Genomic DNA, 18,609 nt, shown 5'->3' with positions numbered 1-18,609 from the left:
GCCTCACCACCATTCAGCTGCATGCCTGTACCCATGAGGTCCCAGACCCGGAGTAACCAGGTTGTACAAGCCTCACGTCCCCGTCGTACAATGTCTTTGTGCAGATTACAGAGACTTTCGTACATCAGGGACGTGGTGATGATCCCAACCATTGGCTCCCCTGTGGGTTGTGAGGGCCCTCCTTTCTTATCCTTGTCTGGGTGCTCTGATTTCATCTTGGACCTCCTTGTTTCCACAGGGGTCACTGCTGCTAGCTGTGACTGCCCTTGCAGTTCAGCTAGAACCTGGACGGTTGTAACATCTGTGGGTTCCACTGCTGCACCATCAGACTCTCCCTCTTTGAGGCAGGGGGAGGGTTTCTCACCATCTGGGGAGATGCACTCCTTCAGCATCTGGCCCATCTCCTTCACCAGAACCCCCACCCAGTCTGGGTGGTTTATTTCTGAGGTGGGCTGTGGGGCAGGGTCAGGCTCTGGGGCACCAGCATCCCTTGTCATTGGGGTAGGTGTCAGTGTGGTTATCCAGGTCAATCTTCCCTTATCTCTCAATGCTAAATAGAACAGGCCTATCAGCAACACCAACCACTGTAGGATATCATTAGCATTTAGAGTGGATCTGAACCCTTTGAGAACTGGTGGGGCAGGCCCAAAGAGCTGGGGGAAGGGTTGGGAGAAAATTTCCACCAGTGTCAATTCCTCACAGTAAGTACCATTATTAAAGTAAGCCCAAAACCACTCAGTTAGTGTGTGATAGCTCTGAGTCCATATGCCTGCCTTCCAGAGGAAGTTAAAAATCCATGAATTCCTTACATTATTAAGCCATAAAGCAAACTGGGTAACAGTCACATTGGCCTTAGTTATAGGACCCATGTTTAGATACGGGCCTACAAATGGTTAGAAATATAGCCACAACCTCGTGCCACCCAAACCATGGTTACACCACATGGTGACACTTAATGAGGTTTCAATATCAGCACACAAAAATTAGATTACTCAAGAACTATTATTCCTTTTAAACCCTTTTTCTATCAATGCCCCTGGGCCGAACACTGGGTGCAAAAATCTGTCTTGGTTTGGAAAGACAGCTCTCTGCTTAATGAAGGCAGGGGCCTTCTTTGAAATGGAAAGTGTAACCCCCCTGCCTCTGAATTATTACAATTTTTAAATTAAAAGGCTCTCAGGCAAAGCTATGGGAATAGGAATAACAGTTCTTTACTAGGAAAGTTTTTTAAAAAATACAAACATAGTAGTACAAAAAAAACCCAGAAAACAGACCACTGAGAGAGTCAGAATACGACCTGACACCCTGTGGGTCAGGGTATTGGCAGCAGTCCCATTAAATGGTGGCTGCAGCCCTCCTGCAGTGACAGGTGTGATTCTGTTGGAGCAGTGATCCTGTAGAAGGGTGGGGTTTTCTTCTGAGAGTCCAGTGGTGGTGTAGATAGGCCTGGTATTCCTCTGGGAATCCAGTGGAGAAGAAAGCTGCTGCTCTGCAAATTCAGTGGGAAAAGGCTGCTCTGGTGTCCTAAAATCTCTAATTATATCCAGGTAGGAATGATTGGCTCCTCCCCCTGGGTGGAGCATCTCACAATTGGGTGCTGTAATTTTATCAGCCATGCAGTGACACTTAATGGCCCATTAACAGAAGATATTTCCCAGAGGGAGTATCAGTTTGTGGAAGAGATAAAGAAAACTGCCCAATTAACAGAAGATAACTGCCCCACCTCTAACAGATAGAATACACACTCCCAGCTAAATCTGTCATTCCATATCTGGAGTCACTCTGAATTGACAGGAGGCCTGCCCTTAGGAAATGAGAGGGCTGACCAACTGGTGGCACCACTTTGGGCCTCTATTTCTCCTATTATTGATAAGTTGGGCCAGGCCCAAAGGGCTCACGAGTTTTTTCACCAAAGTGCAAAAAGTTTTACCCAAACAATTTTGAATATCACTGCAGGATGCTCAAGGAATTGTCACAACCTGTCTGCAATGCCAGGGTATGATTTTTGGAATGGGTCCTGGGTCATCCCTCACAGCCTGGGGCCCCTGCAGTTACAGCAATCTGATGTGACCATCTGCACCTCTTTTGGTCGCTTTAAATGCATTAATGTAATTATAGATACCTTTTCTGCCATGGTTTGAGCCACTCCTATGACAAGCAAAGGATCTCATTTTGTCATTCGACAGTTGCAAGGCTGCTTTGCCATCATGGGCTCACCTCAGGACAGACAATGGGTCAGGATATACAGCCCAACAGACCCAAGATTTCTTGGCTCGTTGGGGAGGGAAGCAGAGCACAGGTATTCCAGGTAACTCCACAGGACAAGGTACTGTTGAAAGAACACATCAGGTACTGAAAGGACTGCTTGATAAACAAAAACTTGGGGAGGATGGGCTGAGCCCACAGGACAGAGTGCTGAAAGCAGTTTATGTAATGAATCCTCTATGGCTAGTAGGTACTGGTAGTGACCCACCAGCATTAACACATCACTCAGGTTTGCAGCAGGAAGAGATTATGCTTGTATCATTACAAAGGACCCTGATGGATACCAGTGAAATGAGTTCATCCCTGGCTTGAGAAGGACACTCTGACCCCTGATATCACCAATGAAACAACCAGCATTACCTGAAAACAACTGTGAACGCTTTTGCTATCCTTGGATGAGATTGGAATTGTGGGGTGTGGATCAGATGGGTGGTATGAGTTTAGAGGACGGAGCTTCCCAAGGTGTATAGAGTGCAGACATCGGCACACCCAAGTATTCAATACCTGGCTGGTTTTATCCCAAGAGACAGGAACAAAGGTTAAATCACCTGAAATCTGTCAAGAAGTGCTGAATTTGTTTGAGTCTCAGGAGCAGTTGGGGCAGGCTATTCAGTGGTATCATAACGAACTCTGGAAGCTCGAGCAAAAAGAGAGAGAATAAGATCAAGGCTATTGAATGTGAAAAAGGAATACTTATCTCTGGGACTTGGGGACTTAGATCTGAGCAGTGAGAACAAACAAAGCAAAGGTGGGGAGAGAAGAACCAAAGGAGACAGAATAGGAGAAGAGTGCAAAGAACAAGAGGCACAGTCAGTTTGAATTTTATCCATCTCATAGAGGAAGTGGTTTTTGCCAATGATAAAGATGAAGAATAGTCTTAAATTAGATTTGCAGGTTTTTGGGAGTCTCCCTCTGTTACTTGTGATACGTGGCAACATCCATAGTGCAGAAGAAATTAACCTGCCTGGATGGCATCGACAGAATATGTGGCTTCCTTGGGCCAATGCTACTGGGGTGGACTCCTTTCGTTTGTCCTTAGCCATGCCATGAGATCCCTTCTGTACAAGTTTATTTGGTATTCTAAAAAGTAATTTTACTGGGTTTACAAGATGGGTAGGAGCTAGAGGAAAGGGATACGAGGGAGGAAATAGATCAAGTGTGGAGAATCACTGGTGTAACACAATCAGAGGTTGTACAAAATTGGACATATGCAAAAGGTTGGGAATTAGGCCAAACAGTGAGGGCTTCCAAGCAGGTATGATAACACAATCACTGAATGAAAGCAGACTACTGCCCCAAGAACTAGACTTGCTAGGATTGGTACCTGGGAATTATTGCTTGTTTTTTAACTACTTTTTAAACCTGAAATCAACTGATATGAGCAATGTCCTAGTCCCATGTCCCAAAAATAAAAGTGTCATCCTTAATCCCAATCCTCCATGGTATAAGAATGTGACCAAATATTGCCACAACTGGACTTATCCTGGAAGTGCTGGTGCAAATGTGACTGTACAAAAGCTTCCACTATGTGTCTTTTTAATCTGTGGGGATAGGGCATGGCCTGCAATTCCGAGCAATCTGTTTGGTGGTCCTTGTTATTTAGGAAAGCCAACCATGTTTGCCTCTAGCATGTGCAAAATGCTGAATCAGACTGTTTGGAAAGCAGGACATAGCAAGAAGTCTAAAAGAGCAATCACAAGCTTAGGACCTGATTGTGACAATCATGTAGAGTTTTGGGGTGCTCCAGCACAAATAACAGCATCATTCCTTACTCCAGGTGTTGCCGCTGCTCCAGCTTTGGCTACGCATTACGTCTTGGGATGCTGGACAATCAAACAACTGAACACAACTTCAGCTATTTTAAATCAAATGCTCACTCATGCAGATAGTATTAGACATGGCATACTGCAAAACAGCGTTGCTATAGATTTTTTTACTGTTAGTACATGTGCACAGGTGTGAGGATTTTTAAGGAATGTGTTGTATGAATCCCTCTGACCAGTCTGCAACCATTCACAGGAAACCCAACTACAAGACAATGTGAAGAAATTGACAGTGAATGATTTGGGACTGGATGAATGGTTTGAGGGATGGGGAATACCTGGGTGGTTGAAAGACAATATAAAGGGAGCTTTGTAATTATTAGTAGTCATTATTACATTGCTTTGTATTATTCCATGCCTAATGAAATTGGTGACCCGCTTGGTAGAAAATACAGTGAAAAGGGTTTGGCTGGTGCAAGAAGAAACAGGGGGAATTGTAGCAATGTATCTGAACAACTTAGGCCACATTGTGCACCAGCCATACCACTTGTAGTTATTCTTATCAGAGCCCTCTGGAATTCATCAAGGTTACTAAGACATAAACTGTGCTAAATGAAGAAAGAAAAGACTGAGAAACAGAATACCGAGACCGCAAGAACTAGATAACAGAGGGCTGAGAACCACCTGCACTGTAACGAATCACATACCCTGCGAAGTGAGTGCAGAACACAAGGACAACACAGAGGCACCAATGAAGAAGAGCGTGATCAGCGTGTGCAGTAGGGTTAGAATGTATAAATAAGTGCATAATATAAACAATAAATGGCTTCTGCTTAATAATATTGGTTAGTTGTGCAGGAGTCCTGTTGTCCCACAAGGTGTGCCTGGGAAGGAGGGATGGTTCTTTTCCACAGGAAGGAAAAGCACAGAGCCCCAGGGTTTCAGGGGCACATCAGAACAGACTCTCAACATCCCAAGATCAGTTGAGCTGGTCAGGCCAAGCCAACCAGACCCGATACCTGTTCCCTTGGATCCATGGGGCCCCTCAGTGTCACAATGCTGATGTCATGTTGGCCCCTTATTTCCAAGGGGCTCCATAGTGTCACAATGGTCCCTTGCTTCCCATGAGACCTTGCTGTGGCACAGTGGCCTCCTTGATTCCATGGAGCTGCACAATGACAAAATGGCCCCCTTGCTTCCATGAGGTTACAGAGTGTCACCCTGGCCCTGTGGTTCTTTCAGGCTCCTCAGGATCCCAGTGGCTCCTTGCCTGCATGAGGCACAGCTCTGCAACACTGGCCCTTTGCTTCCATTGGGCCCCGTCCCATCACAGCTGTCCCCCCTTGCTTCCATGAGGCCCTGCAATCTGCAAATGACCCCTTGGTTCCAATGGGTTCTGAAGGGTCATAATGGTCTCCATGGTTCCATGAGGCCCTGCAATCTCCCAATGGACTCCCAGTGTCACAAGGCTGCTGTAGTTTCACGAGGCCCTGCAGTGTCATGGTGGCCCCGTGGCTACATGAGGCAAAGCAGAATCAGAATGGCCCCTTGGTTCCATGGAGCACCATGGTGTCACCATGGTCCCATTGGTTCCACAGGGCCCCACAGTGGAACAATGGACCTTTGATTCCATGAGGTTCCTCAGTATCTCAGTGGGCCCCTTGGCTCCATGTGGCCCTGCTGTGTCACAGTGGCAGGTGGTTCCATGAGGCCCCACAGTGTCCAAATGTTCTCCTTGGTTATGGGAAGCCCCACAGAGCCACAAGGGACCCTTGGTTCCAGGAGGCCTTGCTGTGTCACAATGGACTTTTGGTTCCAGGAGCTTTCACACTGTCAACAATGGTCTGAGCACTGCAGTGTCACCATGGATCCTTTGTTCCATGAGATTCCATAGCATAACATGACCCCCCTTCATTCCAGAAGGTTCTGCAGTGTCACAATGGACCATTGGTTCCATGCAGCCCCACACTGTCACAATGACCCCATGGCTCTGTGAGCTTCCACACTGTCAGAAATGGTCTCCTTGGTCCCATGAGGCCTTGCTCTGATACAATGGACTTTTGGTTCCATGGGGTTCCATAGCATCACAATGGACCCAGTGTCACAGCTGGCTCCTTGGGTTCGTGAGCCTCTTGAAGCCCCTAAACGGGTAGCCTTCAAGAAATAATGAGTTAAAACACAGAATGTGAAACATTTGAAGAAAGCTTAGCACTTAGGACAATAAATCGGCTAAGGCATGGAACACCATGACAGGAAAGAGAGATAGGGATAGGAGAACTGATGGGCTAAGCGTGTTCAGAGCCAACTAACCCTAATAACCTTGCCAAGCCATGGGACCAAGCCAAGTACACCGGGAATTGGCCATATTTGGATAGGAGTTCAAAAGTTTAAGGAGGAAGACTCATCAGGTGACCCCTGCCCATGATGAAGGCAACCGGAACGACCACCGAAATGATCCTCAAAAGAGATGTTTCCGCCCACGCTCCGCCTACACCACGCCTCTTATGAATATGTATGCAAAAACATGATTATGCATGTGATATGATGTAACTTCATAATCAAAACTGTATAAAAGGCTTACTTCGGTTACGAGATACTCAGAAATCCCTTTTGTGATTTCTCCGACGCGTCGTAATAAAATACCTCCTGTCTATGCTGACTTAAATTGAGTCTCTTAGGCAGTTACTCTCGCCTTTTGGGGCAAAATTCGGCATCACTCTGTTGTCACCAAATGTCCAAAATATCAGAATAAGACTCCTTAATACTAATTTGGTGTTTTAGAGAGCAGCATTAATTCAGGCCTGAGGTGCAGTGGGTGATAATTCCTTATGTGGACATGTCATTCTACCAGTCTATCGCTTATATACAGTCACTATATGTATATTAAAATTTAACCATTTCCATAAAACCCACCTGTTATGGTTTAGGCCTGACAAAGCCAGAGCCCCCATAAATATACCTTTTACCTGATATCTGCTGTGAGATGTGGCCAGGAAACAAGCAAAGCAGGCTCCAACTTAAACATAAAGAGAAGTTTATTGACTAAACTACACACACAATTACTAGACTACACACACAAAGAGAATGAAAACTACACAGAAACACTTCCTTATCCTCCTCCCACCAAATTCCCAAACACATTTACATTTCCAAAAAATTATCCACACTCGGTCTGGCACCACCCTTTAGAAAAAAAAATCAAATCTTCAGCTCATAAGGGATAGACGGAGTCCTTCCTTGTGCCACGGACTTCTTGTCACAATCAGCAATCTGCCCGGTATCTTGCTATCACGTGACATCTCCTTTCCATGCCAAGGTGCTCTCACCACCAGGCATGGGATGGGGCAGGGGCCTGCCTTCACGGCCTTTTAAGAATGCCTCGTCTCGTTCCAAGCAGAGCACAGTCACATCGCTGGGACCTTTGTCCCCCCCATGTCTTCTATACCCCCTGGGGCCGAGAGGTCTCAAAACCAAACTCTCTTGACGCCGAGCCTCCGCTTCCCCCTGCAATACAGCCTCTGCATCACCAGGAAAGAGTCCATGGATATACAACAAAAAAGAGTCCAGCAAAAACTGCCACTCCATCTTCCTCCATTCCTTCAACATCTCTCTTCTCCCTTTGCCAGACCCCCCTTACTGGCCTGGTTTCTTCCTTCATCTTCCACTCCTATCCCTTTCCCAGGAAAGGCAATGTTCTGCGAAGCCTTCATTCTCCACAAGGGTTAAAAGCTCTCCCAGGCGGCCGGACTGCCCGCTGCCCCCCCCTTTCTCCTCCCAGCCGTGCTGCCTGCCGGCACATGATATCAAGTTTCAAGATATACAGTTCGAGCACGGGCTGCATTCTCTCCATCCCAAATGGGGGGGGGGGGGGGGATAAACAGGTCGCTCAAGGGTCCGCCACCCTTCCTCCGAACCCGGGCCTACCGTAGATGGGCCACGTGGCTTTCCCCTCCCCCAGCCCAGCCAGCAACTGGGCCGGGGGAGAGACTTCTTCACGCTGGAAATCCCAAGAGGGCTCTGAAGGACAAGAGCCCTGCTTTTAACCCCTTGGGTTCGTAGTCTCAAGAGGCGGATCCAAATGCCCCAGTGGTCAAACTAGGTGCCCATCTTAAAATGCGACCACCCATTGGTAACCACAGCAAAACAACATATCCCAGATGTCCCATTTCCGGTCAAACCACGACACCACCTCAAGTTCCCAGATTCAGTTCTTGCTTTTTCTATCCCTGCATTCTCAAACCAGATGTCTTCATCTTCTCTTCCAACCATTCCTGCTGGGAAAGCAGCCCCTGCATGCCTGGTTTCTCTGCTAAAAGTTCACAGGCACAGTAAAATTTCAATTAACCCTTTAGATATCAAGCCCAAGGCTTTGTGTGGGCAGGGAGAGGCAGGCAGGAGGCAGAGCTGTCAGCAAAGGAAGGGGCCAGCCAGGTGGGGCAGCCGGGGGATGCCAACAGCCTGCAGGGACAGAGGCGCAGGGCAGGGACACCGTGGGACAGCCTGGGATGCACAGGGCACAGGCATGGGCAGCAGCTGCAAGACAGCCCTGCCAGAGCCAACTTGGGCAGCACTTTGGCCATGGCTGCTGGGCCTGGGCCTGAGGCCACGAGGGGACAAGTGACCCTTGCAGGCCTGGGGCCTCATTGCCTCCTTGTCCCTGCTCAGCAGCCTGGCAGGGGCCACCCCATGCTCCTGCCCTTGCCATTGCACATCCCCACATGCCAGTGCCCAGCCCGGGAAGAGCCCTGAGCAAGGAGGGAGGGACAGGATCTGCCTGGCCAGGGGCTGGGGCTCAGGCCTTGGCCCTTTGCATTCCTGACACACATCCAGGTGTGCTCAGCACCAGAGACAGCTTTGCCTTGCTTGTCCCCGACTGTCATTACTGCCTCCAGTGTTCTGCTCTAACTGGAACCTGCGGACACTTTCTCAATTATGTCCCTGACAGGAATCTCTTCAAAGTACAAGAGACTTCAATGTTTCAATGTAACTGAGTTCTTGAGGGATTTGTGACATCACTGAGGGAGTTGTGACATCACAGAGCTGGCTGTGACATCACATAGTAGGATGTGAGGCCATAGAGCAGTCTCTGCCATCATAGAGTGTGGCTCTGTGGCATCAGAGAGAGGGTTGTGACATCAGCAGCTGGTTGTGTAACATCATTGAGAAGGCTGTGACATCACAGAACAGACTGTGACATCACAGGGTCACTTTGTGACATCACAGTCTTTTATGACATCACAGCACTGCTGTATGACATTACAGGGTAATATAATAGAGTTAGCTGTGTGACGTCACAGGAGCTGTGTGATATCACAGGCCGTGTATGACATCACAGGGGCAGTGTGACATCAAAGAGAAGGCTGTGTGACATCCAAGGAGCTGTGTCAGGTCACTGAGGAGGTCAATCCTCCCCAATTCCTCCTTAGAGTTTACCCCAGAGAAATCCAACACTGCTCGTGCACAGTCGGGTCCCCTGTGCCCCAGGGTCGCCCTGCCAGTGTCACAATGATCCCTACATTCCATGGAACCACACACCTCTATTCCATGTGTGGAATGCCAGCTGTGTGACTCCATGGAGTGTAGGGATCATTGTGACACTGAGAGGCCCCATCAAACGAAGGGTCCATTGTGACCCCGCCGGGCCTCATGGAGCAGTGGAGACCATTGTGACAATTTGGGGTGTCATGGAACCAAGGGACCATTGTGACACCCTGAGGCCCCATGGAGCCAAAGGTCCATTGTGATATTGCAGGGCCTCATGTCATCAGTGGTCCATTGTGACACTGGGGAACCAAAGAAGACCTTTGTGATACTGCAAATCCCCAGTGTCCAAAGGTCCATTGTGACATTGCAGGGCTCATGGAATAGAGGAGTCACATGACATTGTGGGGCGTGGGGAACCACGAAGACCATTGTGACACTGCAAGGCCTCATGGAATCGTTGGAACCATTGTGAAACTGTGGGGCCATCTGGAACCTTGGGGCCATTGTTACACTGTGGAACTCAATCGAAAGAAGGGTCTATTGTGACACTGCTGACCCCATGGAATCAAGGACCCATTATGGCACTGCAGGGCCCCATGGATCCAAGATGCCATTGTGACACTATGAGGCACCATAAAACCAAAAGAACATGGAACAGGTCTGGCTGGCTTGGCCTCCCAGGGCCCACCTGACTGGTCCAGCTGACCTTGCATGTTGAGGGTGACTTCTCATCTGTGGCAGAAACACTGGGGCTCCGTGCTTTCCTTCCTATGGAAAAGAACTGTTCTTCTTGGCCAGGTACCCATGGCCAGAATTGGGATTTCACCTCCAACATTCCTTATTGTGACAGACTGGAGGAGATTGTTGGTGGAAACATTTAGTGTGTGTGGGAGGAAGAGGCAGGTCCAGCCTTGCCCTGCCCTGGAACCCCAGCCCTGCCCTGCCCTGGAACCCCAGTCCCCCCAGAGCCTCTATCCCAGCCCAGCAGTGTCTGCCAGTCCCTGGCACAGCACAGGCAATGCTCCACAGCCACCTCTGCCGCCCCCAGCCCAGCTTCTGAGTGACCAAATTAGCCCAAGTCCCACCTGGGGAAAGGGCCCAGTAGACCAAGTGGTATTGAAGGCTGACCACAAGGCAAGCACACATCTTGACCCTACCTCCTCTTGGAATTTCCATGTGAACAGTGCTGGAATCCAGGAGCTGGTAGCTGCTAATGCTTCTCTGAATCCTATTTTTCTTCCTCTCTTTCTGAGAGGGAGAAAGAAAAATATTTATTCTATTTTTTCCTCTTCCAAATTTTGATTAACTCAAAATTGAACAGGCTTTGAGTTTGTGAAGTTGAATGGGCCAAATTAATGCTTTGAGAAGTGTTTTTTTGTTGATTGAATGGCCTATCAAATCTTTTGCAAAAATTTCTTTGATTTTCTAAAGTTCCCAGTAAAGGCTGTTTTGTTGTTTTGAGCTCCTGAGAATCATTTATTGATATTTCTTAGTGCATCTAACTCTAAGGACAAAAAATTGTAATTTCCTTTTAAATGTGTCCTTGAGAGAATTGTTTGGGGGATGGGAGTCAGGGCTTGTGTGTCCTGCTTGGCACAGCCCAGGCAGGCCTTTCCCAGCCACATTCCACACTCCATTTCCCAGCTGGAGCTGCTGGTGCCTCTGAGTTGTGCTGCCCCAGCCCCAAGGACGCTCTCCTTGTCTGCCCATTCCCCCACGGTCTCTGGGCAGAGATGGCCTCAGTGGGGGCTGCTGACATCCTCAGCACCTTGGAGGCTGCTGCTGAATTTTCCTGCTCCAGAGGCTTGTTCAGCCTTCAGCTCTTCAGTGCAGGAATTCAGTGTCCCAGGGCTCATTAATATTCAGAACACCTTAACAAGCCTCTGGGAATAATTTGATTTCAGTTTCCAAATATTTTGTAGTTAATTAGGCAGATTTCAGAAGCCTATTCCAACAGAATGTATTATGTTTAAAAAGACAGTGAGAAAAAAATTTTTAGGTATTGATAGGTGCAGTGTCCAATTAACATTGCATCTAAGTACCTCCTCATGCAGTTTAAATGGATATGAAAATCAAGACCCTTCATGGCTGACAATCAATCAGACTCTGTCCCTACCCTCACTCCACCATTTCCCCATCCAAGCCCTGGCACTCAGAGCAGCCTTGTGCAAATCTGAGCTCCCTCCAGCCCAGGCTGCACCTGCAGCTTTCAGCTCCTTGGCTCCAACTCCCACCTGCTTTCCTTGGAGAAGGAGCTGCCTGAGACACAGAGGGATGTTCATTTGATGTCAGCCAACAAAGCCAAGGGAAGGCACAGCTCCATCAAATGCAAAAGTCATTTTTCTCCCTGTCTCTACCCCGCACCTGATCTCCACAGCCTGTCCTGTTTCCTTCATCCCTCCTTTGCCAGGGACTTTGTGGGACAAGGGAGCTCTGCTCTGGGGATGGAGGGAGGTCCAAGTGCCACCACTGGAGTAGGAACCACAGCTCATCAGGTTTGTGTCCTTTGAGTTTCAGGAAATGGTGAGACTCAGAGGCACAGAAAGTTTCTCTTCACTGCCAACAGACCATAGTTGAACAGGACACAATTTAATAACAATCACACTCTTCTCTGAGCTGTATACAACGTCCCAGCAGCATCTGATGAGTCCAACATCCATAAGTGATTTCCATACTAAATTTAATTTCAGACAAACATGGTTCTGTGATAGATATAAATACAATTAAATTCTTGTATCAGGATGCTTGTCCTGGACTGGGGGCAAAACAGCTCAAACAATTCCTGATTTGCAATGCTGTCAGTAGTGGATGGAGAAGGAGGCCAGGCTGCTTTTGATGGTGAGGAAATGCTGAAACCAGCCTGACTTATTTCAGCTCCTCCTGTCCCGGCTGATCTCCCCTCTTTCCCCTTCCACCCATTGGCTCTTGTCTCCCACCAGGCCCCCCGGTGAAGAGCCTGGCTCTGTGTTCTCCATCCCCTCCTGGCTGGCACTGCCAGGCTGGGATGAGGAGCCCCTCAGCCTTCCCTGCTCTGGGCTGGACAAGCGCAGCTCCCTCAGCCTCTCCTCACAGCCCAAGGGCTCCAGCCCCACCTTGGAGGCCCTCCCAGACCCTGCTCCAGCTGCCAGACATCTTTCCTGCCCTGGGCAACCCAACCCAGGGCACAGTGACCTGGATAATCCCTGTCCTTGATGTCCTGGTCAGACAGCCCTGGCCCCTTGTCCCCATGTTGGCTCTGGGGTGGATCCTATGGAACATCCTTTGGTGGAGGCTGTGGCTCCAGGTGGGCTGGGGGGATCCCGGGGGACAGGGACCCTGCTGGGCATGAACAGCATTGGACTTGTTGGGAGAAATTATGAGGAGGAGCTGGGGCAGAGTGACCAACCCAGTGATCTCGCACAACCCTGCTGGGACATCACACAGCCCCTCTGGGATGTCACAGCCTGCTCTGTGAGGTCACAGCCCATTCTCTAATGTCACACAGCTGGTCTCTGATGTCATAGTCTGCTCTGTGATGTTATAGTCTGCTCTGTGATGTCAGAGATCTGCCCTGTGATGTCACAGCTGGCTCTGATGGTCACATAGGCTGTCTGTGATGTCATCCCTTTTAAATGACCTCACCTAACCCACTCTGTGATGTCATAGCCCACTCTGTGACCTCATGCTACCAGATGATGAATTGTCTCCACCAGCTGAGCTCACACCTGGAGTTTGTTCTCCAAAACCCCAGACCTATGGAAACCACACAATGCCCAATTTGTGAGAAGGGGAACTGGAAGTTCACCAGCCTCAGTGTCCTGCCAGCTCAGCCAGGCCCATGGGAACACTGGGGTCCGTGACCACCAGGGACCACCAGAGAGACCCCCAGGACAGAACAACACATGGGTAATAGGGAGAAGAAATGTGTTAATGATTTTGGGGAAATGACTATCACCTGTATTTTTAGTCCAGGACAATCAATGAATATGTGAGCAAAATACAGAAAATAAACAGAAACTTTCCTGTACTCAGCATGCATGGCTTTGGGAGGAGCTCTCCCTCATGCATCCAGCTGAATAAAGAATGCTGCTTCTTAATGCTACATTGGGGTTAAGGAGTTTTCTATTTCACCAAATTTTTGGTAGCGCTCCCACTGCCAAGGAAAGCTCTGTCTCCTGCTGTTCACAAACAGAGAAGGGCTGGTGGCAGATGTGGGGCTCGGAGGCTGCCTGGGGCACAGTGACCATGAAATAACCAAGTTTTCAATGTTCTGTGAAAGAAGGAGGGGCAGCAAAAAAAACTCTGGCCAGGAATTAGGAAGGGCAGACTTTGGCCTGTTCAGGATGCTGATTTGGGGAGTATCAAATCAGGTACTGATGTTTTTAAGGAAACATCAGGTACCGATGTTTAAAAACTGATGTTTTTAAAAACAAAGGGGTCCAGGCAGGATGGACACGCTTTAAGAAAGTAATCTTAAGGGGAAAGGAGCAGCCTTTCCCAGTGTGGCAAGAGATTGTTAGCGTTCAAAAACACATAATCATGGAGGGATTATATACAGTGCTTTTTATTTAAGAGCTCTGGGTGCCAGGGGTATATTCAACCCAAATCTGACTCCGACCATAAATCCAAAATGATCATGTTTTTATACTCTATCGTTATATAACTTTCATATTAATTACTAAACGTATATTGTTCTATTGTATACATAGATTTAGCCCCCCTCTGAATTTCCAACATAGTTTCTTATTATTCTACTTATGGTTATATAATAATTATATTTAATTACTCAACAATCATCACATCTAACAATTATATAATTTATCATACTGCTTACGCAGGTGCAGTTGATCTGGGAAAACACAATGCTTAACATTTTAGATTCTATCTTTAACTTTTTCCAGGGCTTCACTATCAAGATGAGCTAGAGAGGAAAATGACTGGCCTGGCTGCCCATGGAGATTTTGTGGAGACTTAGGGGAAAAAGGACTGGCAACTCAGGAAGTATTTAAGGATGTCCTTAGATTATGTGAAAGAAAATTAGAGAGGTGAAAGCTCAATCAGAATTTAACCTGGCCCATTCTGTAAAAAAAAAAAAAAAAAAAAGTTTTTTTTAAAAAGTGTATAGCAAAAGGAGGGAAGAGAACGGCTACTCTTTATTGGATGCAGTGGAGAATATAGAAACTAAAGACAAGGAAAATGCTGAGCTACTTAATACCTTGTTTGTCTCAACTTTCAATATTAGGACTGGTTGTCCTCAGGACAAGTGTTCTCCTGAGCTGGTAGATGGGTACAGGGAGCAGAACAGCCTCCTGTAATTCAGGAGGAAGCAGTTGGTGACCAGCTGAGCCACTCAGATGCTCACAAGTGTCTCTCACACTAGATGGGATCCATCCTAGTGGGATGAGGAAGCTGGTGGATGAGCTCCACAAGCTGCTCTCCATCATTTACCATCAGTCCTGGCTCAGCAGGGAGGTCCCAGAGGACTGGAGGTTCCAGTGTGAGCCCATTCCCAAGAAGGGCTGGAAGGAAGATCTGGGAAACTCCAGGCCTGTCAGCCTGACCTGGGTGCTTGGCAACGTTATGGAACAGATCAGCTTGAGTGCCATCACAGGGCACCCACAGGATGGCTGTGGGATCAGAGCCAGCCAGTGTGGATTTCAATATGTGCACTGATGATCTGCGTGTGGGGACTGAGTCCAGCATCAGCAAATTTGCAGATGACACCAAGCTGGGTGTGAGTGTGGATCTGCTGGAGGGTAGAAGAGCTCGCAAAGGGCCCTGGACAGGCTGGATCCAGGGCCCAAATCCAACAAGGTGAGGTTTAACAAGTCCAAGTGCTGGGTCCTGCACTTTGGCCATAACAACCCCTGCAGTGCTACAGGCTGGGGACAGTGTGGCTGGAGAGCAGCCAGGCAGAAAGGGACCTGCAGGGACTGATGGACAGCAAGCTGGACATGAGCCAGCAGTGTGCCAAGGTGGGCAAGAAGGCCAAAGGATCCTGACATGGATCAGGAATAATGTGGCCAGCAGGACTAGGGCAGTGATTCTTCCACTGTACTTGGGGGCACTGGTTGGGTAGCATATCATGGGCTGTGTCAGGTTCTAGGCCCTCTGGGGAGGAAAATTAGAAGAAATTTGTAGCAGGAGGTGTAAAGAAAGCAAAGGTGAAGCCAACGAAATGCTCCGGGCAGTTTTGGCGTGGCTGCCAGGCAGCCCTGGCTCTGAGCAACAGTGTCTGCAGTGGGACAGGAAACTCCTAGTTAATGGGAACAAACTTTCTGGCTGACTGCAGAGGCCAGGACAAAGCTCAGTGGTCTCTCTGGTGTCCCCCAGCCCTTGCTGGCCCCAGGGGCTGATGGCATTTGTGCTCCCTCAGGTTCATGTCCCCAGAGCAACAGCATGGGGGTGCTCCCCCTGCTGTGTGCAATGCAAACAGGGGCTGCTGAGCCAGGGCTGCCGTGTCTGTGCCTGCAAGGATGGGGCACCTGTGTGAGCTGGGGGAGAGGCCAGGACTGCAGAGGGGGGATGTTGTTGGCAGGTCCATGAGGACGCTCTGGGACGCTGCCCTGGGCTGTCCAGCGCACTGCGGATGGATCAGCCCCTGCTCTGCTGCTCCTTCCCGTCTGCCCCAGGGCCCTTGCAGAGCCCCAGCCATGCTGTTTGCCCCCAGCCTGCCCGCAGCCAGCCATGGGCTGCCCATGGGGGTTTTCTTTGCTGAGCATTGGCCTGGCCATGTTCTTGAGAGAGCTTGGGCAAGGAGCCTGGAGCCCCCAGGCCCTGGCCTGAGGTGTCAGCGCTGCCCCAGCAGTGCCCATGGCCTGTCCCTGCTGCAGCCCCGGCACTGCCACCCCCAGGACTGTGCCCGGCCCTGAGAGCACTCAGGCCCTACAGCAACACCAGGGCCACCAGGGCAGTGGGGCAGGGCCACAGCAGCAGCACTGGCAACATCAAGTGCTGCTGCTGCTGGGCACAGCTGCTGGGCCAGCACTGATCTGCCCCCAGCTCTGCACACAGACATTGCTGCTTCAACTCCAGAAAAGTCAATAAAAGGGCATCTCTGCAGAAAACTCTGCTGAGACATCCTTCAGTTCCTTAAAGTCACTGAGAGCACAGCCCCTCGTTGACACAGTCTGTGGCCACAGGGAAGGTGGAGAAAAACAAAATGAGAAATTGCAAAAACAATGACATTTCTTTGTAGATAATATGAAAAGAAAAAATCAAGAGATAAAATACTCCACAACCAAACCAACAAGAAGTTTCAAGGATGAGTTTTATTAAAAGTCATTTGCAGAAAGTGGCCAGCAGTTTAATGTTTCTGAAACCATCCAGTCATCACTCTCCACACTGCAGCCTTGAGCTCCTGGTTCCTCAGGCTGTAGATGAAGGCGTTCAGGGCTGGAGGCAGCACCGAGTACAGAATTGACAGTGCCAGATCCAGTGATGGGGAGGAGATGGAAGGAGGTTTCAGGTAGGTAAATATGCCAGTACTGACAGACAGAGAGACCACAGCCAGGTGAGGGAGGCAGGTGGAAAAGGCTTTGTGTCGTCCTTGCTCAGAGGGGATCCTCAGCATGGCCCTGAAGATCTGCACATAGGAGAAAACAATGAACACAAAACAACCAAAACCTAAACAGGCACTGACAATGAGCCCAATCTCTATGAGGAAGTTGGAGTGTGAGCAGGAGAGCTTGAGGATCTGGGGGATTTCACAGAAGAACTGGCCCAGGGCATTACCATGGCACAGGGGAAGGGAAAATGTATTGGCTGTGTGCATGAAAGCATTGAGAAAGCCACTGGCCCAGGCAGCTGCTGCCATATGGGCACAAGCTCTGCTGCCCAGAAGGGTCCCATAGTGCAGGGGTTTGCAGATGGACACGCAGCGGTCGTAGCACATGATGGTCAGGAGGGAAAACTCTGCTGCAATAAAGAAGAGAAAGAAAAAGAGCTGAGTAGCACATCCTGTGTAGGAGATGGTCCTGGTGTCCCAGAGGGAATTGTGCATGGCTTTGGGGACAGTGGTGCAGATGGAGCCCAGGTCGCTGAGGGCCAGGTTGAGCAGGAAGAAGAACATGGGCGTGTGCAGGTGGTGGCCGCAGGCTACGGCGCTGATGATGAGGCCGTTGCCCTGGAGGGCAGCCAGGGAGATGCCCAGCAAGAGGCAGAAGTGCAGGAGCTGAAGCTGCCGCATGTCTGCCAATGCCAGCAGGAGGAAGTGGCTGATGGAGCTGCTGTTGGACATTTGCTGGGGCTACACATGTGCACCTGTTCATGGAGACACGATAGTGAAGAGTTAGAGGAGATACCGGCAATAAAAATTAAAGCCCGTTCTCATATACCCCCCTGTAACACACAGACACTCTTTTGTGTTTAAGAGTTCTGTTGGGTGTTTTTGTAAGGTCCCCTGTATCTTTGCTGCTGTTCATCCTCAGCATTTCTGCTGCCCCCAGGGAGAAGAGAGGAAGTTCTGTGAGGCAAATGATGAGTGGAGAGTGAGGGGTGATGGTCTGTCATTCTAACCTGTTCTGAATTTCACTGGGCCTTAAACGTTCTCTTGGAGGGGATGATCAGCTTCACATGCTTCTCCTGAAAAAACCCAGGTACTGCTGAGAGCAAATGGATCCACCACAGGTCAGCCTCACATCGGTAGCCAAGGACTCACATTGCTCATTTCACCAACCCAGCAGCATTTTCAGTGTCAGAACACCTATGCCTTTCCCCATCAATCTTAGAACTCAGAGATGTTCTAGGACAGCTTTGCACCCTGGATTGAAGCTCCCAACTTGGACTGAAATCTCAGGGAGACTTCCAAGTGTCCTCAGGATGGCATTGGATGAAGGGAGATGCAGCTCCTTCCCTGGCTGCACTGACAGCATTTCCCAGAGCCGGGCACTGGGGGCTGCATCACCCTGAGCCAGCTGTGCCCCCTGCCAGAGCCTCCAGGGCTGGGCAGCTGCTCCCAGCCTTGTGCTCTGCAGAGGGAACTGGGCCTGGGGTTCAGAGCTGCCCCATGGCTCTGCTGCAGCTCTGCCTGCATAGGAGGGGCTGCACGCCTTGGAGCCCCAGCCCTGAGGGCAGAGGCTTGGCTGGGGGCACAGGAGGGAGGGGGCTTGTTCAGAGG

The 18,609-nt window shown here is 49.4% G+C and overlaps 2 protein-coding genes across 6 annotated transcripts in view; one reads left to right on the top strand and one right to left on the bottom strand.

The window, feature by feature from the left end:
- LOC128948283 (uncharacterized) overlaps positions 1 to 4,846 on the top strand; it is a 32,510-nt gene extending 27,664 nt beyond the window's left edge. For all 5 annotated transcript variants that reach the window (XM_054292931.1, XM_054292930.1, XM_054292932.1 and 2 more), the window contains one exon: positions 4,043 to 4,846. The gene's annotated coding sequence lies outside the window, so the exon portion shown is untranslated. The remainder of the gene's footprint in view (positions 1 to 4,042) is intronic.
- A 10,747-nt stretch (positions 4,847 to 15,593) lies between these two features.
- Positions 15,594 to 17,730, bottom strand: LOC128948246 (olfactory receptor 14C36-like). The gene is made up of 2 exons (XM_054292866.1): positions 16,837 to 17,730; positions 15,594 to 15,602 (listed from the first exon to the last, which is right to left on the bottom strand). Exons 1-2 carry the CDS (start codon positions 17,728 to 17,730, stop codon positions 15,594 to 15,596), a joined length of 903 nt encoding a protein of 300 aa, XP_054148841.1.
- Between the last annotated feature and the right edge of the window lie 879 nt (positions 17,731 to 18,609).

This window comes from Melozone crissalis, unplaced genomic scaffold (assembly GCF_028551555.1).
Source record: "Melozone crissalis strain CALT ecotype California unplaced genomic scaffold, PUWL_Pcris_2 ptg000120l_1, whole genome shotgun sequence".
Lineage (NCBI taxonomy): Eukaryota > Metazoa > Chordata > Aves > Passeriformes > Passerellidae > Melozone > Melozone crissalis.
This window is presented reverse-complemented; position numbering and strand designations above follow the sequence as displayed.